A 22,488-nucleotide genomic window follows, 5' to 3' on the forward strand; every position below is an offset into this window, starting at 1 on the left:
GCAGTTCTTTGGAATAAATTTCAGTTAGAAGTCTGCGCTGTGTGTCAACGTGTCTCTGTGTGTCGGTTGTTTTAGTGTTGCGCTGTGGAACTTCAGTTGGCTACATCTACCAGAGTCCAGACTAAACTCATGAAATTCAACGCCGAAGAGAGCGTGGGGAGAGAAAAGGGCGGGCGCTGCCTGGCTGTATTTTTTTGTTTGATTCTGTAGCTACTCGATAGTTAACACAAGATGTAAGGTTCTCACCGCCTATGGTGACGAAGCATTCTGTCACCCGTTCCCCGGCTTCATTTGTGGCCTTGCAGACGTACCGCCCTCGCGTTGTCTCGTTGACCTCGACGATGTGGAGGAGGCTTTTGTCATGCAGGGTGGTCACTTTGTACACAGTGCTCTCTGAAATGGCAAAAGGAAGCAAAATGCACGCTCCGAACTTTACTGGCCCTCCAACTGGCGCCACTACAAAAGCCTAAAAAAAAACAAAACAAGTTGACAGTGGATAGTGAGATGATACTTTGAAGAAAAATTCATTTGGAAAAAGAAAACGTTTTTTATTTTCCCAATTTTTCAATTTCTCATATTTTTTTTTTTACGGGCGCTTGATTCTCTCCCGAGAACCCCAGGCGGTCAGCTCAGGCTGGCTATGGGAGACGTGTACTACCGGAAAAGCCGCGCACTGTCGATTGCATATTCTTCTGTAAGAGCGCTATAGGTGTATGCTGGGCTCTCTGCGAGATGCACAGCGTCGCCGATGGCACAGTGTGTCATGACGCGAAACTCCAGCTAGAAATTTCATCGCTCCTGAGAAGAACGTCAAGTCTGAACGCTTTTATTTTTTCAACATAGTACCGAGCCTGTACGCCGGGTAAAAGCCACTTTCATTCATAGTTTAAGAGCGTACGTTGTTGGGCTAGTCGGTCAATCATGGTAAATACAAGGGGGGGGGGGGGGGGGGTACTGCGCACAAAAAGACAAGGACAAGAAGATAACACAACAAGCGCAGGTTGTGTTATCTTCTTGTCCTTGTCTTTTTGTGCGCAGTACCCCCCCCCCCCCCCCCCCCCCTTGTATTTACTTTCATTCATAATTGCAATTTAGACCAGACAGGCCCAAAAAGATGTCTGCGCGCTAGTCGAGCTTTGAATTTCATCCCGAATGAGATCTCGGCAGTGGCGTGCAGCACACACTCTCGGTCCAATTATGTGACGATAGGCCTTATTAATAGGAGCTGAGCTGAAGGGAGGGAAAATTTGGGATGGATAATTGCGACCAATTTCGTTTTTTTTTTTTTCTACTCACACATGCATTGAGCCGGTGTCTCCAGCACATTTTGACAAAACGTACTTTGCATGGCCAGACAAAAAATATTAATAAAGCAGCGTGGACATGTGGACGCTCTGTGAACTGGTGATTGGGGTTCGGAAAAAACTAGCAGATGTTGCATGCATTCGCCGCGAGAGAAGCTTACCTGTGTCGTCCGGCGGTATGAACTTGTCCTCGTGGTACCACCGTACTTCTGGTGGTGGCCGTCCTCTGGCTATGCATTCCAAAGTGATCGGCATGCCGAGCGGGGCTCGCACCTCGCTTAGCAAAGGCTGCTCAAACCTTGGCTTCATCGGCACAAACTCTGAAAAGCAAGGTTGTGAACGGTTTTAGTCAATGAATTTCAAGAGCTGCGGTAATAGGGTGGCTTACCGAGGTCGAGTTTGTTAACCTTCTTCGGAGTCTTCCGCATCGGCAGCATAGACTTCATATCTGCAATGTGGTTCAGGGGTTGTGTAATAAACAACGAGACATGCCTTTGTTTGTATACTTACCTATTTGAATGAGTTCAGCCTCGGTGACTTCGGTTCCATATTTGTTCTTCGCTTCACATATGAAGTCGCCGAAGTCCTCTGGTGTCGTCCTGGCCATGGGAGTGGATGGAATTGTGTTAAAGGCCCTCTCTCTCTATTTCTTTATTGTGTTTGTGACCTGCATCTAACAGGGACAACTGATAAAGGCTGTAACCTGGAGCCTTGCTTTTCTAGGTGAATTGAACCTTGTTCGAAGTGGGCGCAGGTCCGACTGCAAAGAGCAGTGCGCTGAAGCCGGGACTCAAGCCGCTGGCCCGTTGCGAAAGTGCCTCAGATCCTCTCTGTTTACGGAAAGCTTGGGCCGCACACTACTTGAACGAATATTGTCAACATTTCGCGATAGCACGGTGTCAATTACGGCTGACGCTCTCGGTCGTCTTTACAGAGTGTATACATAGAAAAGAAGGGGGAGGGGGGGGGGGGGGGGAGGTGAAGAGACTATGAAAATACGTCGTATTTTCAGCGGCCAGGATTGTACTTTTTTCTGTACCCGGCACATTTATTCTTCCCTGGCGCGCTCATTTCAGCAGCTCGATACCGGTCGTTACCATGATAGGGCCCCGATAGATAACATCCCGTCAATTTTTATTTGTTGCCTCTGCATTTGCGTTGCAGGGCAGTACTGTGGAGGGGCTTCTTCAGTAGTGGCATATCGCGCATCGAAGTTCAGTACGCTAGAGGTGGTGGCGTTAAGGCAATGTTGATAACAGGGAAGAACGGGGAAGCTCAGCGCAGAGGTGGGAACCGAGAAGCGCACGAACAGTACAGCTGAAATACATATTGGTCAAATGTTTTAGGGGAATCCCCCAAGGTGGAGTAGATTTGTAATAAGGGAGTAATTACTCATTGGCATCCACCCGAGCGCAGCCATACGGCTACAAAAGAAAGCTACACAGCTTTCTCAGAAACTTCACAGTTAAAGAAAAATTCGTCCTGGTCCGGGGTTCTAACCCAGGACCACCGCTTCACCGGAGCAGTCGCTCTACCAATTGAGCTAACCAGGACGGCAAGCTTATGGTAGGGCGAGAGCGAATTGATCAATAACTCGAAGTGGGAACTGGAATACATATCATTGAAGTGGGATACATATCATTCAGCAGTGCTTTACGGAATAAGGAGAATGATAAATTTGCGTGTGCTATCTATAGTTACACAGTGTAGCGTTGTGAATCTGCGAAACTTTCGCTATCACTGCCCTGTTCTCTTTCCGCGCTGTTCGTTTCGTGTCAGGAGGCTACCGTATAGCTTAGTTCAGCATTATCTAGCCCTGCTAGGGCGATAATTTTAGCGCGTGCGGAGAAGCAATGCTTTCTGTGAGACCATGAACTCGTCGGGGCCATCGTTGTGTGCACCACCCTTGGACTCAAGATGGAACGAAATTGCATCTGCTTTTCGCAGTCGTGGCATTGGAAACGAGAGCACTTACCTGTGTATAGTTATAGAGCAATTGCCTTCAGTGTCGTAGTACAAGCTGTACTCTGGAGAGTACTTCACCGGCTGGCCCTGTTTGTACCATGTGATCTTAGGCTTCGGCACTCCGACCGCTCGGCAGTCAAGCCTGCAAGCAAGGCGACATTACATGTTTTACCGCGCGCCGCGGAGTCCGCATAAAGGCTATTTCACTGTACGAATGTACGCAGTGGCCGAACAGCACAGTGTGCAGATAGGGAAAGGGTGCATTTTGCAAGCTATTCACGATGACAGCATTTGGGCATGCGTGCAGCGTGGCAACGACGCTTGTCTCTCAGGAAATCAGCATGCATACACCGCACAAGAAGACACGTATTTACAGTGAAGGGGCCTACAGTGTGCACAGCTGATTTTCTGAAACAAATTCGTACCAACTAGCTCGACTGTCTTGCCCATTTGGGGTAAAACCTCGGTACTGCACCACCACTGAGGGTTTCCTTGAAGTACAGCCCGCATTTTTACAGCCCTATTACGTGGGCAAAATATTGCCGCACATCGCGGCCTAAACATTTTGCTCTCACATGTACGAGGTATGCGGTGCCAACTCATACTTTATTTCTACAGTGTACGTGCTTGCTCATGTTTATATTTTTCACAGTTTTAGGGTTGTGCACAAAGGGTTGGCATAAACACGGAAGATAAAATTGCCCTGTGCCTTTTTTTCCCTGCCTGCTGGCTAAGTGCCGGAAAATATAGCAAATGATAATTCTTTTTTTAGCGGAAGGTAATGAGTGAAAGGCGATGTGGAAAATTGGCAGTCAAGCTTATTAGAGCACAATCTTTTCGCATGATTAAATATCCTGATATTCTGCCCAATCCAGAGGCAATTTAACGTTGAGTCGTTGTGCGCATTGTATCACCAGCGTCGGCTGGGAAATTCTCGGTAAGTAGTAATCAGCTTTACGAAGTTGAATGTGGCATGAACTTGCTTACGTTGCAGGGTATCCCACGAGCACTTCGACGTCCTCAAGTGGAGCAACGAACTTGGGAGGCATCCCGGGCTCAGATGTTCTTCGGTGCCCCGGCTTCCACTTGACGAATTCCTCGGGCGGCATCCTTTCGGGAGCTTCAGGAGTTCTCCGCCCGATGGGTGGTTTTCCGGCATCTGCAATAAAAGCCAACACGTTACGACGAACACGCAGACCGACTACGTGTTTATCTTCTGAGAGTGCAGTTAAAAGCATCATTGCAAGCAGCTGATTGTACTGTCTAGATTGCCAAGGCGGAATAAATGCATCTGTTCTTTTGTTACTGAAGCAGCAGGTGTTTATTTTCCACCTCCAATTATGCAACGATGCGCAGTATTCACGAGTCGCCAAAGGAGTCGCCAGGGTATGCGTTGAAACTCCTGGGGCTCTTTTGGCAGTCACGAGGATAGCAGTCTTCCTTAGTCTACAATCAACATTGGTATAGATGGATGGGCGCTACCATCTTGTGCTGTCCAGATAAGAGTTTTGTCACTGTGCCGCCCAGTACATGATGATGCGGCCAGTTTGAAGCTTGAACGACTATTTGAGAGATTATCATGCCCCCAACGGCTCTGTTCACGAGAGCAGGGTTCTGCCGAAACGAATTCCTTTCAGCACTGGTCTCGAGTAGAGTGTGAATTTACTCTTAGGAGTTAGAGCAATTTGGCATTGGAACGTTACATTGACACCTTCAGGCTGCCTCATACTTTTGATTGAGGCATTTTTTTTTTGCCTCGGAGGTAACGTGTCGCTGCAAACCTTCGCTGCTTCAAGCTGCCGAGAGATAGAGCTTAGCCGCTTACGTAGCTTCGATACTTCGAACTGATACGCCGACAAGCTGCGCTTCGTCGGGGATCGCATGAACAGGGCAGCCATTACAGAATCACGCCTCCGGTTAATCTCCCTGCCCCTCATTTCTCTCTTTGGTTCACCCCCGTACGGCACTGAATCATTCAGAATGCAAATTTTGCTTCCCGGTAACGTACTTCTCACTACCTGCGCTACGTGACCCTTCATGCGCGACATGTGTCGCCCTTGCACCATGACATACGGCAGCAACACAATTCAACGCCCACCTCTTGGCGCCAGCCTATCCACTTCGGTGGGAGGCCTTTCGGCCTGGTACGGCTCCTGTGGTTCGGGATGCCAGGGCGACTCGGGCCGCGGCGGCTCCCTTCGCTGAATGGCCTCAGGAACCGGAGGCCTTTCGACGTGCTCTCCAGGCCTGAGCGGCCTTGGCGGTTCAGCCCTGGGCGGTCTTCCAGGTCTCGTTCTCTCGGTGCTGGGAGGCCTCTCTCGGTCAGGTTTCTCTCGGTCAGGTCTCTCTCGGTCGGGCCTCTCTCGGTCTGGCCTGGGCGGCCTCTCCGCGCTAGGGAACCGCTCCGGCGGCCTTGGTGGCCTCTCGGCACTTGGGGGCCTCTCGGCACTAGGAGGCCTCTCGACGCTGGGGAACCTCTCCGGCTCAGGCTGCTCTTCGTCCGTTGGTACCGCCTTGGGTGAAGCGGATCGGAACATACTGAATGGCCACGTCGGCTTGAGGACAGTGGTGAGGAATTCGATGGCGCTCTCCTTTGCCGTTTTCTCTGGCTTTTCCGGAGGTGGAGACTCTGAAAGGAAACGCAGGAAACCAGGTTACATTAGGAGTCGTTCGATTACGTATTCTGAAAATTGTATAGGAGGTTTTGAGATCTGCACCTTTCGGCCTTGACAGCTTGCGTATCTGCGGCACAATTGTTTCCTTGAAGCTCAACTCGGACTCCGATTCAAAGCTCTGGTATTCGTCATCCGAAGGCTTTCTTCGAGGTGGCTTGGACTGGAGAAACGCTGGTATCTTGTACGTCTTTTCCTCCGGTGGCTTTTCCTCTTCTGGCTTGAGTTCTTCGGGTTCTTTTTGAAAAGAACCAAAACACAAGTGACCAGGTAGCTAACAAGGCAGGAACAACACTGAAGGAGTGAGATACCAAATTTTTCGGAGGGTGCTTTTGCTGTAGAATGGTGCCTACGACATCAGTAAACATGGATCACCACGTGGAACTCGTCAGCGCTCAAATTATAATTTTAAATTTTTTTTCGTTTGTAATTTCAGTTTCCGTTTGAGTCGCCAGACGATGGTTGCGACGTCCCAAGCAAGTATGAGATCACGTGATGCATAGAAAGACTGCAATATAGACGCTGCTTTTTCGTTTTAATTCATTCCAACTATTGCGCTAAACTGCTCCAGAAACCGGAATGGCAGAAAATGAAAAAAGAGCTAGAATTAATACTGCAGTTTTTGTATGCCTCACGTGAGCTGGCGCTCACGTGACGCCGCAACCGAAGCCGAACCGAAAGTGCGTCGAAGAATAAATTCAGTTATAAGTTGGGCACTGAGCGTAAGTGAATTTCACGTGGTTATCCGTGCTTACTAGTTAGTGTCTTGCGCACCATTGGAAGGAAAAAAATACACTACGAAAATTTTGGTGTCTCTACCCCTGTGAGCGCTAGCTGCCCGAAATATGAGAGCTGGCGTGTTTCAAGTAGATGCTAAGTAATAATCTTCTTATTAAGTGGGGAAAAATGAGATATCAGCGCATCATAGTGCACGATTGAAGGCTATGGCGGTAATGCACGAAGTATGAGTTTTGTGAAATGCCATCATAAACTTATGATTCGCTTGTCCTGTCTTGCATATCTAAGAAAGCCACGCCGATCATTTTATGCCAGAAGGCTTTCTGTGCTACGTGACAACTTAATGGCAGGAGCAGCGCTGGCTGAGTTGTTCTTATGAGCACTGTCCGGCGAACCAGTGCTTCACGACGCTTTATGTAGCTTCCGTTTGCCGCCTTGTTGACTCGCGCCTTGCAGAGAAAGTGGTTTATTTTCACGTGGTCCAGGTAACCTTCGCAATAAGTATTGAAGTAATCAATAGAATACTTACATTTTATGACTGTGCTGCGCCACCGATGCGTACGCAAAGTTTCAGCGAGCGAAAAGTGTAATACTATAATTAAAAAAAAATACAGCTCTTACATACTAGCGGATTTAGCTGACTCAATCTCATTGACTCAGACAAGTCCCAGGAAACTGTTTTCACTGCGCTAAACGCCGTCGTCACTACCGCGAAGAGTAAGCGCAAAAATATGACACTGTGCCGTGCTGCCATACCTCCAGCGTGCAGAATGCACTCCGTGGTTTTCTCGCCGGCCTCGTTTACAGCCTTGCAGACGTAGCGCCCTTCTGTCGCTGGCATCATCTCCGTGATGTGCAGCATGCACTTGTCGCTCAGAATGGTGATTTTGTAGACAGGCATGTAGCTTGGCTCGATCAGGATGCCGTTGTGGAACCAGTGCACAGTGGGCTTTGGACGTCCTCTCACAGTGCACTCGAGAGTCACGGGGAATCCCAGGGGCTTGTTGTATGTGCTCTGCAGAGGCACTTCGAACCGTGGCCGCATGCTCTTGAAATCTGCGACGCCAAGAGGAGATTGAAGGAAATTAGCATACTCTCAGTGCTTCACCGAGTGGTGCTGTCGTGGCGTGATATGAATGAACGAGTTCTCACCTAGACTGAGTCGGTGGTCTGCTCTCTGTATTCTTCGCATGGGCCTCATGGAATTCAAGTCTGAAATTAGGTGCAATTATCCTTAGTCAAAATGTGCGAGTCAAAGACAGTTTTCAGTTCTTTCTTTTTTCCTGTCCTGTCCTGTTTTTTCTTCTTTTTTTTTGACACAGTGGATTATGCGCTATTGCATTGAAATTCTAGCTCAAAATGCGTTATATCGCTAGCTTCCTCCCTATATGGGCAGACTGATATAGCCAGTTCTAGAACTCTCCATTGTGCTACCACTGATGAAAAAGTAGTCAAAGAAAAGGGAAGGTTGGTTGGTTGGTTTATGGGGTTTAACGACCCAAAGCGACTGAGGCTATGAGAGACGCCGTAGTGGAGGGCTCCGGAAATTTCGACCACCTGGGGTTCTTTAACGTGAAAAGTGAAGAGTTATCGTTTAAAGCTGCAGCAATGCAAATAAGCAGTCCAGCCTCCCGGCCAGAAAAAAAAAATATGTCGCTTATTGTCTTCGTTGTCATTATGAGCAGTAAGCGTGACCGTATTTCTCGCTTTATCCGAACAAAAAGCTTGGTGTTGCTAAGCGTGCCAGATCTGTTAATTACCATACAAGTCTTGTCACGCATTTGTGCCTTCATGCTGCTGATAGATAGTGGCCGTCAGTTTATATAAGCATGCACGTTTTTACGGAGAAGGTATTAGATAAGACGCGGCCCGATGCATTGATATGAAAAAAACAACAACGAGAAATCTAATATAGCTTACGGCATTACTGACCCTCAAGCACGCATATGTCCAAGAGCTACAGACTTTCCATTAATTTCAGGGCTACAAGTTGATGACTTCTAACACAGGGAGAGGTTGGGAGCCGCCGCGGTGGCTCAATGGCTATGGTGCTCTGCTGCTGACCCGAAACACGCGGGTTCGATCCCGGCCGCGGGGGTCGCATTTCGATGGTGGCGAAATGCTAGAGGTCCGTGTATAGTGCACATGCACGTTAAAGTCAGTGCACGTTGAAGAACCCCAGGTGGTCGAAATTATCCGGAGCACTCCACTACGGCGTCCCTCGGAGCCTGAGTTGCTTTGGGAAGTTGAGCCCCATAAAACCTTAGGGAAAGGCTGGCTGCTACAATACCTGCCGCACGCACTGCTGTCATAAAAAGGAAACAGGCATTTTATTTGGGGCTGTTTTGTGGGTTGTGGCCACGTGATAACGTTACGTTCAAGTTCAAATTATTTCCTTCATTCTGGTATTTCGATCGATTCAAATGAAACAATCAACAGCTGGTGTAGAAATTACTACTTACCTAGTTGTATCAGCTCCGCACGGGTGGTGTCTGTACCGTAGCGGTTTTTGGCTTCAACAACGTATTCTGCGAAATCTTCAAGTTCTGTGTGCGCTATTGTAAGGGACGAAATGCCCTGAGGGTCGTAGTAGACCTGGTACTCAAAGGAGTGCTTGATGGGTACCCCGTTTCGGTACCAGGTTATCTTTGGCTTCGGCATTCCGACAGCTTTGCAGTCCAACCTAAAAGAGAGGTTAGAAGATTGAACACATCTTGTAATGGTTTTTGCGCCTTGGTCTGACCAGCGCTACTTGTAGTGATCGTTATGCTTTTTGTCTGCACGAATGTCATTTTTTTTTTTTTTAGTACAGACTCCTACATAATGCGATTTACACTAAATGCATGTCGATCTAGCGCATTTCCTGAAAACTATTTTTTCGCTCTGGTCAAGTTCGTAAGGGAAATGGGATGAATGGGCATGGCCTATCATTGAACACCCCCGAGGCGGGTATCTTTAAATGACACTGAGCTCATGGTAAGGGAATTCAAGAATGGCAGGAGAAAACTCGCAGCGCAGAATGGCACAAGGACAACCAGAGCACAAACTACAAGGCGTGCGCTGTGCTACTATGTGAATTTTACTTCAGATTCACGTGTTTTAAACACATGATGGCTCATTAACACATTTAAAAAAACATGGCGAAAACTAATCAAGCAAAAGCGCTCGACAACTACGCCTCTCCATCTTGGGGAGCGAATTCCTTCCACTAAGGAAGGTGAAGATATCCAGTGAAGATATGGACGGCATGCTTACACTCTCGCCTTCTCGCTTCCTCACGTGAAAGGACTCATGATCTCTTTTTCCACTTTGGTGTTCCCCGTGTTCAAGAAACGCTTCCCACTCGAACCAGATGAACTTAACCATTTAACCCATTGGTCAAATGGGTGTCCTCCTGATTTGTTGCGAATGGATAAGGGACGTTCACTCGCTCCTTCATGGGAACGCCGGCCTGTATGGCCGAGCGGTATTTACGAATGCGACTCCAGCACAGGAAGGGATAAAACGTGTCACAGGCTTCTTCGAACGTTGCCTGCTCTTCTGCCTATAGTTCGAGATCAGTCTGCGGACCTTTGCTAGCTTGTTCGGGGCGGAAAAACGAGTTTTATGCTGTGCGTGCTATCGCTACATTTTCATTGTGCGAAAGCTTGTGCGTACGTGGGATTACATCAAGCTACTTAATTTTTTCCCCTGGTTTTCTCTCGTTTTTCTTTTTTGTTGTTGTTGTTTAATATTAATATTATTGCTGTTACTTTTTTCCGCGGCAGGCTTTCGGACAGTCTGGATACAAGTGCACTAGGGAAACCGGACGCGAAGAAAAAACTCTGACGACGTCTGGCACAACTAGTAATCTGATTTGTCAGTTTACAGACTGCTTAAAAATAAATGCGCGCAGAATTATTAAGAACTCATAAGGCTGTGGGGCTGATGCCATGCATGCATATAAAACTTACTTTACTTGGAAAAGGCTATATCATCGCCGATATTTTGCCCAATTCATCATCGCACTATGTACCCTTCTTCAAGGAATCTGGGTTTTATATATGCGAGATCACGTTCGCTTACAAGACCCCGAACTATACGTACTACGTGTGGTTCACTAGTCGCCACTTGCAGATCAGAAAGCCAGACGGTTATACCGAAAGAAGCGCTGTGCCGCCAAGGGTAGAAAAGTCTGCAGAGAAGCTCTAACTGGAGCGGAGTCACCACTATGGTAAAATCTAGGGTTTCGTGGTTTGCGTTCCTGACGCAATTACAACACACGCCGATATTAGTACTCCTGTACACTGTCTAATGGAAAACAAACTCACGTGGCCGGCTGGCCCAAGGGCACTATGACATCCTCCAGAGGCACAACCACAACCGGAGCTGTACCGGGGTCCGATGTTTTTCTGCGGCCACGTTCCCAGGGTTGCACTGGCTCGTAGCACACGGGAATCATTTCCTTGGGCACACTTGTGGAACCGCGGGACACCTTCTTTTTCCTTCGCTTGTGATGCGACTTTCTGGGCTTGTGCTTGTCCTGAAGCACGATAGACAGGAGTACGCAGGTTTGAATGATCTCAGAATACTTTACTCTGTGATCCATGCTATCACTAAACGTTCGAGGGTAAAAGAATGGCAACGTACGCCTGGCATCCTTGGTGGCCGGCCATCGTCTCGTGGCAGGTCTGGTATCCTCTCCATGTCCGATTCGTCCATCTCTGAAACGCTGGGCATTGTGTCCAGTGTGTCGTATGACTCCTCTTGAGTATGATCGTGGGTGTGTGCACCACCGGGGGTGTCGTAAGTTGCCGACGCGACTTCAGAGTCCGGGACGTACTCGTACGCTACAAGGGAGCAGGTCGATAAGTATAGGGGCTGTCGTCAAATCACTCTGCTTTACATTTTTTCAAGCAGCATTACCGTTGAAGGATACCCAGGCTTCAAATGACGCATGCACCTTTCGCAAAAATGCTCAAATGCATTTTTCTCAAGGTGTTTACGGTGCTTGATGATTTTGTACTTCGCTTCCCTATGGCGTAGGTTCAGTTTTTTTTTAGTGCTATTCGTGCTCTGTCTTCATTATATCTATCACGTTTGTCCCTTTGGCCTAACTCGACTGGCTAAACGTTCCTTTTTCATATCCTGGCTGGGCGCATTGTGCTCATTTGATAGTTTGATCATTATATGAACGTGACTTGATCGTTTCTATAGCATCAGCGACGGTAATTGTCTGCATGATTACGAGGTCAGGTTTCGCGTAACCCGCTCAGGTTCAGAGCGCGAAAAAAAGCGCTTGCGCATGACATCGTGATGAGTGCGCACGACATAACTGTTTAATAATTTCAAGCTTCCAAAGAATTTCAGCGAATATTTTGAATTACATGTTACTTTTAGAATGCTGGTGACAAGAAAGCCATTGCGCGAAATTTTTGCTTTTTTTCAAATTACCCAGCTGATGCGTTCTGTGTCACATTTCTTCAAGGCTCTGTCTAAATAAATGGCAGGTTCTTGTTTGCTTTCGGAGCTTCTGGCAAAAGGTTCAAAAATTTATTTTTTAATTGCATTGCTACGCTGGCATTCAGATCAACTAACTAGAAGCGCATCGAATGGATTTTCTGAACGCCGGCAAGACTATGCAAGCCTGTTATGCGAAAGAGGCATAAGTTAATCTTATATGAGTGGACGCATTTCTGTCCCGTAATCGTAATTTATCCGTCTATACGGGGCACACTTTTGAAGGCAGCATTTGCTAATGTCTATGATGCGTAATTAATGCATTCTCGATTATCTAAGTAGTGAGACACGCTTGCAAGTTGCTTACATTCAACATTGATGTGTGTCCGCGTTGTTGCGGTTCCGGCAATGTTCACTGCTTTGCAGACGTATTCTCCCATGTCCTCCGGGAAGGCCTCAGAGATGAACAATTCGCAGTATCCGTCCGTGCGTTGCGTTGTCCATACATCCGAGTTTTCTTTCACTTCTCTGTCATTGTGAAGCCAGGTCACGCGAGGCATTGGCTTCCCTGTCACCTATAAGGCAAAATGGCTGCTTTAAATTTCGTTACGGCCATGTGCACGAAAGTTGTTTGGGGTGCTTGTGACTACTTACGTATACGGAAAGCTTTGCTTCGCCACCATCCATCACCGTTACTGGCGAGAGCTCGGTCAAGAACCTTGGAGCTTCCATCGCTGCACCCTCTATGGCTTCTTCTGTAAGCGGCAAACGTTGCATTTATTGAAAAGGCTATATTACTTTTTTTCCTCCCAAATGCCCACTTCACTGACCTTCCACCGTCAGTTTTGCTTTCGAGGTTGCGATGCCAACTGGATTTTCTGCTGTCACCGAGAAAGTTCCCGCGTCATCGGGGAACACTTCTGCGATGTTGAGAGTCGTCCTGTTTCCTTCGTTGTATATTTGGAAATCTCTAGATGACTGGGTTATTAATAAAAGAGAGCCAAATATCAATATGTTAGCTGCACTGTTTTATCGTCGTATCGCACACAGAGCGCGTTAAAGTTCTAGAAAAAAACAAACAAGATACTCTCTGCGAATACATGAAAGGGAGAAATGTAAAGGCAGCAGCTGTTGACGTTCACTTACCTTGATAACTTTCCCATTCAGGTACCAAGTGAATGAGACAACTTCAGGGAAAGATGTGACCTCTCCAACAAACGTGACTGGTGATCCTTCAACGACGGTTTGTGAGACCAAGTTTCTAGTGAAGACCGGTGGCTTTAGTTGTGTGAGGCTTTCTGGTGGCGAAGTTGGTCTTTCTTCCGTCGGCTCAGCACCAGGTTGTACTTTACTCAACGGTGATGTTGGAAGCGACTGTTCCTCTGTTAACAGTAAACAAAAACCAAACTCTCAATACTTAGCAGCATCGCCTCAGCAAAAAAAATAATAAAAAAGGCCAGTTTTGCAGGTTTGTAATCTTGAACCATGTGTATATTGAAAAATTAATACTTTACTACACGTGCTACTGCAGCTCTCATCGGCGTTACTCACCTGCCGTGGCAAAGGAGGGTTGGGGACAAATGTCGATAGCATAGGTCGGGCGGAACTTACGTATAACGCGGAGGTTAGCGGACGTTGTTGCCCGTCCAGCAGGGTTCTGCGCCCTGCACTCGTAGGGCCCAGCGTCTTCGGGGAACAATTCAGCAATCACAAGAGAGCTCTTGAGGCCTTCAGAGGTCACTAGGAAGTCCCTTGATGACTTCAGCATCTTGCCCTCAAAGAACCTGGAAGGTAGACGAGCGATTGTGTTGCAGGCACCCTCCGCATGATTCCTGAGTACTGTCAGTTCCCGTGAGAAGTTTTAGGGCGTGGGTGAAGCACGGTCTTGTCTGTCTTACCAATGAAAGTCGGGGTTGGGCACGGCGTGAACTTCGACACTCAACCTCGCAGGCTCGCCCTCAGGGTACGCCATGGGCCTGAGAGGCTGTACAAATCGCGGCTGCACTGATACGTCTGACACACCTCCGAAGAACTCCACATCTGTGAAACAGAGCAAGCGGTGAATAAATGTGAGTGACTCTGGGCACCACTATTCTCGTAGCATTTTTTTTTTCAACTTCAAGGCGTATTCTTCGGTTTTCATATTTATTGCTCGCGATGACAGTGAATTTCGCTCATTTTTCGCGAGAAGCAAGCATCTCAGTGGCTTTTTTTCAGCGTATGAGTAATTTTTCTTTACAATAACTCTTTTTTCTTTGATCGTGTGCTTTGGCCGTGAGAGAATTATATCTTGAAAGAGCAGTAGACGAATTGCAGCCGTTGACACTGAAATTCTAACATGTCCAGAAAGGTTCCTAACACCTAATTATATTTCCCACTTACCAATCACAGTGACAGCCGCAGACGTTTCGTCTTGGCCATACTCATTGAATGCTCGGCATGTATAGAGGCCCTGGTCGTCTGGATAAATCTCCGGGATGGTAAGCGAGACTAAGCCAGTCAGCGGATCGTAGTGCATCTGGAAGTCTTTCGTATCCTTGACTTCTCGTCTGTTTTGAAACCATTTGATCTGCGGAAGAGTTGTAGACAAAAAAAAAAAAAGGGAACGCTGTCACAGTAACAATAACCAGGCCATTCCCATGCTACTAGTGCTACCCCGGACTTTGCCCTCAACAGATTTATTCACCCGTATTGTTGTCCCCGTAATTTGCTGGTGCACGAGTATGCAGATTATGTGCAATCAACCCGTTGTTGCAAACGGTATTGGGGAATAGGTGGAACAAAACCTACGCATTCAAAAGACCCACCGTCCAGAGCTGCTCCTCTGGGCTCTTCTTCCAAACGAGACCCATCTTGGTGAAAACTTTTACTCGGCTATCTCGTTGTTCGTCCTTCCAATCAATAAATCGAACAGTAAACAGTAGATGGAAATTCGGCGTATTCTTCAGCAGAACTCCTCAGCGCACACCGCGTTGCCCCCTTGAAGCACTGCTTCTCAGCTTACTAATGCGAATGGTAAATCGTCCAGTGCTAGAGATAAATGTGCAAGATAAAAATGACTGCAATGAACCAACTTACATGTATCGGCTGGCTGCCAACTACTGTGCAGCGGAGAATTGCAGGAGAACCATCTGTGGCGGCCACAGGCTCCAACTGTTCGATGAATCTCGGGGGCTCTTTGCCTCCTGCAATTAACAAAGCGCCTCTAGCGAATGCTGCCATGTCCTTAGTGGTCAGACTGTGGTCGCGACGAGCTCTTAAAAGCTAGTGCGAGACGGTTCAACAGTGTGAGGTTCTCGCAGCTGAATGTTCACAAAAATATGAAAGTAATATAGGGCTTCATACCGAGGCGTCATAAGCCAATGCTATACACTGTTTGCCATAATGGACGTTGTAATGCTAACGCATTAAAGCAACAGGGTCTCCTTGTGTGCTGTATCTTTATTATGCCAGATTAATTGTATAATAAAATTAATTGTCTTATTCTTTCTTTAACGTATTTAATGCTCGATAGGCCAATGCAAAAATGTTGAAGGGAGAACTAAGAAACAGTTGGTTGTTTTCAGCCCCCAAAGCACTGTTCCCCCCCCCCCCCCAAAAAAAAAAAAAAAAAAAATTCGCAGTGCAGCTATCGCTGTTCATTCCAGCAACATCTTCATCACATTCGCGTGAACCTTTAGCCGGAGCAGCCGGCGTCAAATTTGTGTGCGCAGCATACGGGAAAAAGCGAAATTAGGTAGCTGCTAATTGTTTTCGTGTAAGGTGCTTGCGTCCACTTGGTTTGTAGTTTTATGCGTATACACTTCCATGCCCCCAGAACACAGCCACTGTGGCAGGCTCTCGCTTTTTTCGCATGATATTGTGTCGCACAAGCGCTCCACACAAGTGTGACACCGACTGTACACGTGCTGATTGCAAAATTCTTGCCCACAACGACGGATGCGTTAAGTGGGCACAACACTATGAGACTGAAAAATGGAGACCGCATTGGTAACTCAAGTCAGATCTGAACGCGGCAGTGTGCGGGGATCCCTCTGCGTGAAACCCCTTGCGCGAAACCCTTAGCAACCATTCGTTGCAAAGGGTTTCACGCATCCAGTGTGTCCAGCGGTGCAATGTATTCGGAGAAGAGGCCTCCTCAGTAGTGCACTAAACGCCTTTTGCTTCGTCAACTACATGGCAGTACCTTGTAAGTTATCTATGACTTTGGCACTTGCACTGCAGGTACTAGTTCTGTCAAAATAAATAAAACGAACAAATAATACGACACACCTAAGCAACCAAGCACTGGAAAAAAGGCAGTGCAGCGCGCATCACAAAGTTCACGTGCATAGAACATTACATCACTGTATAAATGTGATGTTGGCGAAACGAAAAAAAAAAAACCTGAGTAAAATGAATGCCTGCACAGCTTGCTCTAAATACTTCTTTAAACTGCGTTTCGGGGTTCTCCCCGTAAAAACAGGATGGCGGAAAAGGGAACTTTAGCCTGTCCTTTCTTGCTATCACTCCCCTCTATACTTCTCACTATCCTCTTCCTTTCCCTTTCATTTCCGCTGGCTGCAGCTCGGGTGCTTAAGATATTAGATAGCAATTGCCGCGGCTGGCAACACTCTTTTGCTTCATCTTTTTTTTTCTTTTTTATTTCTTAAAAATAAACCACTACCATCACCGTACCCTGGGGTGTCGATTGTCTTTTGTGCAGAAAGCCGGGGACTGTTGAATATCTATTTATAGATTTTGGGATAGGGTTTTCTTTTGTGATGTTTTACAGCGAACTTTGATGAAATTTTCCCTTTAAATTCCCATACAATTTGGTTTTTGGCAGTCGAGAATTGATGACGTTGCGCAGTATGATATGCTAATGCTATTGAGTTTACTTATCATGTGCAAAGACCGTATGGCTCTTCGATATGCTGACGTTCATGTTAGAGATATTCGTCAGTGTTTTGGTTATTCTGTTCATCAAATTTTTGAGGTTTTGAAATCTCACCCATGTTTAACTGAGTGAATAAGTGCACTGAAGAAAGTGACAAACTTGCATCAATTACAGTGAGGACAGTTGTCTGTAAACCGGCTCACATTTCTGATTCGTCCAGTATGTATTCTGTTTTGTGAAGTAAAGGCAAATCAGGAAAATAGCATTCCAGGGGTGGCGTCGTGGTAACGCACTTGCTTCGCGATACAGGAGACCTATCCCGACTGCCTACTAGTTAACTGTTTTATTTTATCCTGCATTTAATTTAATTTCTTGTATGTTCCTTTGGACTTTTGGTATGACTTCAGACCCCCTCAAACCACCACGTGACTTAAGACGTCAACGCCAAACATGATTCTTTACGAGGTTTGTGACGGCACAGTCTCTTTGGACCAATGGGGAATTATCGTTCCAAAGGCACTGGGTTTCGCGTCGAACGACAAGTCTAACGGTAGCGCTTTAAAAGAAGGGAAGTGCAGCGTCGGTTGTATTTGATGCTGGTATCGGAAGCGCTAGGAAGCGGGCCTCCAATGGGTACCAGCGAAATGCAGAGCTCTTTTTATGAATTAGCTGCGAAATGTGTTGTCGCTCACCTTTGACCTCCAAGGTAACTTGGATGCTCTCGGCGCGACCCCAGCAGTTCGTGGCAACGCACACATATTTTCCCGCGTCTTCAACGGTGACGTTGTTGATAGTGAGCGTGGTGGTGACCTCTTCCTGAGATGTCGGCGTCGTGCTCACCACCACGTCTCCGATGGTGGTGCTAATGGGTCGGCCGTCCTTGTACCAAGTAATGTCAGGCTGGGAACAAGGAAACAACGTTTCGGCCACTCCGCGCGCTTAGGAAAATACGCCATTATAAAGTCAACCGCAATGCATTGCACCGTAAGAGTACGACGATAACACAGACACGTAGCGTCGACGAAGAATTTCGCGGGTGAGTTCTAATGGTGGGCTTGTTAGATCAGGCAAATGAAAGCAGCGCCTTCTTCTTAACTGTTTTTGTGAGTTACGTCGAGAGCGCCTGCCTTTGCTCTCTTTCAGGCTTCATCCTGTGGCATGGAGCGCCCGATCCTCAGTGAGCGCGCTTCACTTTTTTTTGCTTTGTTTTGCAGTCGAGATTTTTGTTAAATATAAGGTTCTCTAAAGCGATAAGTCTTCGGCACGTTGCAAGGAGATCACCGAAGTTTCACACGACATTTAACTGGCTTCAATGTCTAGGCTAGGTTAAAATATTTGGTTGCGCTGTGCAGAAAACTGTAAAAACCTTGGGGAAAAGCGTTCGCAGTGAGGAAGAACTTTAACCAAGCGTGCAGCATCGCGCGCCCCAGAACCGATCCACTCAGCCTGGTATGCAATGAGAATGTGGGAAAGCTAACTATGCGCTGAGAAAAATGTTACTGCTGGTTGCCGGTACGTCGTGGTGATGGCGCGAGCGGCAGCGGAGGCTACGATTGTGTGCAGAAGGTCCAGACGATATTTAAGGCAGAAAGCTGGGCTAGTCGGTGTTTGTATTGACGATATTGGCTGTTCAACTGAGCGTGAGACAAGGCATGAACTGCAGAGGAGACGAGCGAAAGACGAATAAATAAATTGATAAGTTTTTGCTATCTTCGATAAAGATATGCTGCCGTGACTTCTCTTTTTGTTTCCCGAGGGAGGGGGGCAGACAGCATAAACGGCTTGAAGTTGTTTAGTATGGTGTGGAACTTAATAACGTCTCCGGCGCAGTCGTGACCCTTCCTTGATTAGGAAGAATGAAGTGTCTTAGTAGGGTTCCTGCCGAGCGGTTTAGAAGGAGCACTGACCCCTATCAATATTTGCTCAAGGCATCGGACAGTTTCTACAACGATGACATGACAAGACCTTTTGAAATGCGCAGTCTAAACGTGAGGAGCCGAAACAGCGGTTACGCATGAACTGGAGCAGGGTATACAAAACTAATTTTGCTTTATTATCTCCTGCACCCTTTGTGCTGGCTAGCAGACAGCCTCTGTGAGGTAAAAAAAAAAGTTGCAGCGTGAGAAGTGAGACGGCTCAAGATTTATTTTTCACTATCTTTCTTGTTTTGCGTGAGTAAATATGATTTGAATACGTGTCCCGTCCGTCTGCGACAAATGGAAAATCCCAGCGGTGGGACAGTGCGGCGTAATCGCGCCTCAGCTCATGATCGGGATGCTTACCCTCGGCGATCCAGTAGCGGTCGCCTTGAAGTCCACCTTGTGGCCTGGCTTGGCAGAGCGCGACTCGGGCTGCTTGGTTATCTGCGGAGCCCGACCCTGAGGACCCATGGCGCGCACTGGTTCCTGTTCGGTCGTTTTTCCTGCAACAAGACCCCGGTCTTTTGCCTCCACACTTGTGACGTTCAAACTCGGCGTGAAGTGAGTGACGCAGGCGGCAGATTTTTTTTTTTTTTTGTCGTTAGTGTAATTTCGTTTCCATATTTAACGCTGTGTTAGATCAGTGGCGTGTACAAAGCGGCTTCGACTGCCGCCACGGTCCGCACTGCTCAGCCGATGCCGCATACAGGGAGACTGAGGGACCCTGCACTGCGGGGTTTGCCGCATGGCGCGCTCAGTACCCAATGGCGAGTGAGGAAAATGGTGGAGGAACCGGGTGGAGTGTAGAGCGCCATTGTTGACTGCAACTATGAAATGCGCAGCACAGCTTCGTCTGCTTTCCGATAGCTTGCTCGGTCTGTGTTTGCATCTGGCAGAGGGGAGAACGGGAAGTGGCCTAGTAGAGACCCTCTTAGTTCACGCGTTGTAAAAAGTTAATGTTCGCGATCAAAACGCGTAAGTGGGGCAAATGAAAGCGCATGTAATGCCAGTCGTTCTAGAGTACGCGGTTGGCAAGGTGGCACCAAACGCTTTCACAGTACTGCTGAGAAGTAGTACTCCCTGCGAGATCCATTTCGTCGTGTCGTTTATCACGAAAATGCTCGTAGAAAGGCGCACTAGTACTATATATGCGGAACTCCAGAAGTTAGTTTCTCCTCACAGCTGTAATCTCTCAGCGCTGTTGAAGCTGAGAGACGTGCGCCAGGAGCGAGGAAGGAGGTATATAGACCCAGCCCACGCGTTTACGCTTGGGTTATCTCGCAGGATTAAACTTGTAGGCTATGTGAGCTCTGTGGAACAACACTTTTAGGTACAACTCCAAGTGTTGACACAGGCATGTATATTGGACGTCAGAAGCCACGACGCTTTGCACTGTAAAGTGGCAGCATAGACATTTTTGTTTTCTTTGCTTTTTGGATCTTTACTCAGTTTCGCGCTCCGAGGTATTCTTGTGTTCCCAGTTTCTTAGACGTTATAGCGAAAGAAAAAAAAAAAAAGACGTCGCTTACTATCGAAAAGCTCATTGGCATACATAATGCTTTGGGACGTATTACTTCAGATACAATAGAGGTTTAAACAAGCACCAGGAGCCTTAAGAAGACACGTACATACGTATTGCAAGCATGACGATGGGAATATCGGAGAGACGTATTGAGCCTGGTCGCCCGCTGAAAGAAAGAGTCGTTAGAGAGTTATAGCACAGCAGAGACGAACTATAGCGTAGACGTATACCTGATTACCGAACGCCTTCTGCGCACGCGCAGTGGCACTGGCGGGGCCAAGTGAGTGCACAGCCTGCGTACGGAATTCAGGTATATGTCTACGCTAGTTTGTCTCTGCTGTGCTAAAGCTCTCTATGCACTCTTCACAATAGCGTCGTCCCATGACTGCTTTATTCATTTCCTTGTGGTTCTTTCAATTGTGCCTTTCCCTTTTGCTGAGATTTTTTTTATTTCTTTCGCCAGGAGTCTTGCATATATTCAAGTCTCTTCTCGACGTCTCTATACTATGTGGTACGGAAGGGTTTCTCCAGAATGTACCGGTGTGCTAGCTGTGGGCACGCCACTCCCTACAACGACGCAACACTGCAAAGACACGCAATTATTAATCTTTCAAAAAACGCTGTAGCGGGGTTCTAGCGGTCCATAACCTTTAGAGTGTTCAAGACGGCAAGGTACGCGCACATATGATGTTTAAGGTGCACGTTATGAGCGTAGATGCGGCTAAGCTCGTATGAATTACTTCTTTAGAAGTCCGTGGTACTGCTACGGAAACGCACTTCCTTTTCTACAACAAGCACTACATTCGCTAAGCGATACTCAGCAATTCAGGACAAAAGCGTTTTTCAACGGGAAAAAGTTTTATCTGTGTAATTTTTTCACATATCGTAAGGTTTTACTTTAACAGTCAATATATCCTCATATCTCCCGTCGACAGGCTTGCATTTCTTTTTGCTATTAACGTTTTTGCTATCGTCAAAATCGTTCCCTATTAGTGTTCCACGGCAGTCATCACTGCTCGATTCGAACGATGGAAATGCTTTAAAAGAAAGAATTTGCTACCCGTCGGAAAAATGGACCACTACCTTCAATATTTCCGTAGCAGTAGCTTGCAGTATTCCAATATTGAAAATCTTTGCCCAAGAATGATGTACATCTTACGAAGCGGAAGAGGCGCTAACCTTGCGGACGGACATTGAAAATAGCATTTTTAAAGCGTTTAAGATGCTACTTTGAACACTTAATTCTGCCCTTTACGTGTTCCCGTGCCACCCGTAAGCCTCCTGCGGCTCTCGCATCATTGTCATCTGACTTCTGGAGAAAGTGTTTACCAAAATATATACTGCCCTGCAGTAAAAGAATGATGGATGGTGCTTCCCACTAGGGCACCCACATGTGCACTTTCCTGCAATATTATTGAGGGGCGTTTCTTCTGGACAGTTCTGCTGGCATTTTCGAAGGAAGCAAAGCAACTAGGCTGATATACGTGAAGAGAACGAGTGGATGGTTACATGTCCGTACAGCAGCAGTGACCATACTAGGGCAGGTTGCACTGCGCCGGATTTGTCTTGTGATAAAACAGTGACCACTTCGTGTTGCTATTTACCTGCTCAGGAAATGTTTTTCAAGAGCACACACGACCACAATTGCTGACATTGTTCCCACTGCTCATGAACATGCACACAGTCACCGCACGCATCGGTAAACCTTTATTTTGTAACACGTGCATCTGACACATTCAAATCAATTTCAAGAAAATCGAGGGAGTAGCCATGCTCTGCATTCAGCACGGGCATCATTGGTCAGTGCGTCCATGTCGCGGGTTACGATCAGCAGCTTCGCTGTTGTCTTCGAAGGTCGGTTTCTTCTTCAAAGTGAGATCATATGGGGAGCGACTGCAGTGCCGCCCAAGTGGTCGATCGGGCTAGTCACCCATTATTGTACTCACTAGCTCTGCGTGCTCGATACAAGCCTTGTCGTAATATGGCCGTGCACATATGACCGTGCAAAGCTTAAGTTTTGCACGTTTGTAGAGAGAATGTGCCACAAGGA

General features: G+C 47.2%; 1 protein-coding gene across 5 annotated transcripts in view; it reads right to left on the reverse strand.

Annotated features, from left to right (window-relative positions):
• The window catches only part of LOC149349987 (uncharacterized), a 228,811-nt gene that overhangs the window by 110,864 nt on the left and 95,459 nt on the right, over positions 1–22,488 (reverse strand). For all 5 annotated transcript variants that reach the window (XM_089578984.1, XM_089578987.1, XM_089578988.1 and 2 more), the window contains 23 exons: positions 19,280–19,419; positions 17,690–17,897; positions 15,197–15,303; positions 14,501–14,687; positions 14,017–14,158; positions 13,730–13,902; positions 13,265–13,500; positions 12,949–13,096; positions 12,773–12,873; positions 12,486–12,693; positions 11,309–11,508; positions 10,990–11,201; positions 9,142–9,362; positions 7,832–7,891; positions 7,436–7,735; positions 5,987–6,178; positions 5,368–5,898; positions 4,257–4,428; positions 3,280–3,411; positions 1,815–1,903; positions 1,693–1,752; positions 1,466–1,624; positions 247–393 (listed from right to left, as the gene is read on the reverse strand). In XM_089578984.1, coding sequence (XP_089435110.1) covers positions 247–393; positions 1,466–1,624; positions 1,693–1,752; positions 1,815–1,903; positions 3,280–3,411; positions 4,257–4,428; positions 5,368–5,898; positions 5,987–6,178; positions 7,436–7,735; positions 7,832–7,891; positions 9,142–9,362; positions 10,990–11,201; positions 11,309–11,508; positions 12,486–12,693; positions 12,773–12,873; positions 12,949–13,096; positions 13,265–13,500; positions 13,730–13,902; positions 14,017–14,158; positions 14,501–14,687; positions 15,197–15,303; positions 17,690–17,897; positions 19,280–19,419 — 4,125 coding nt within the window. The remainder of the gene's footprint in view (positions 1–246; positions 394–1,465; positions 1,625–1,692; positions 1,753–1,814; positions 1,904–3,279; positions 3,412–4,256; positions 4,429–5,367; positions 5,899–5,986; positions 6,179–7,435; positions 7,736–7,831; positions 7,892–9,141; positions 9,363–10,989; positions 11,202–11,308; positions 11,509–12,485; positions 12,694–12,772; positions 12,874–12,948; positions 13,097–13,264; positions 13,501–13,729; positions 13,903–14,016; positions 14,159–14,500; positions 14,688–15,196; positions 15,304–17,689; positions 17,898–19,279; positions 19,420–22,488) is intronic.

Source organism: Amblyomma mixtum, chromosome 3 (assembly GCF_055824585.1).
Source record: "Amblyomma mixtum isolate Tamu chromosome 3, ASM5582458v1, whole genome shotgun sequence".
In the NCBI taxonomy this organism is placed as follows: domain Eukaryota; kingdom Metazoa; phylum Arthropoda; class Arachnida; order Ixodida; family Ixodidae; genus Amblyomma; species Amblyomma mixtum.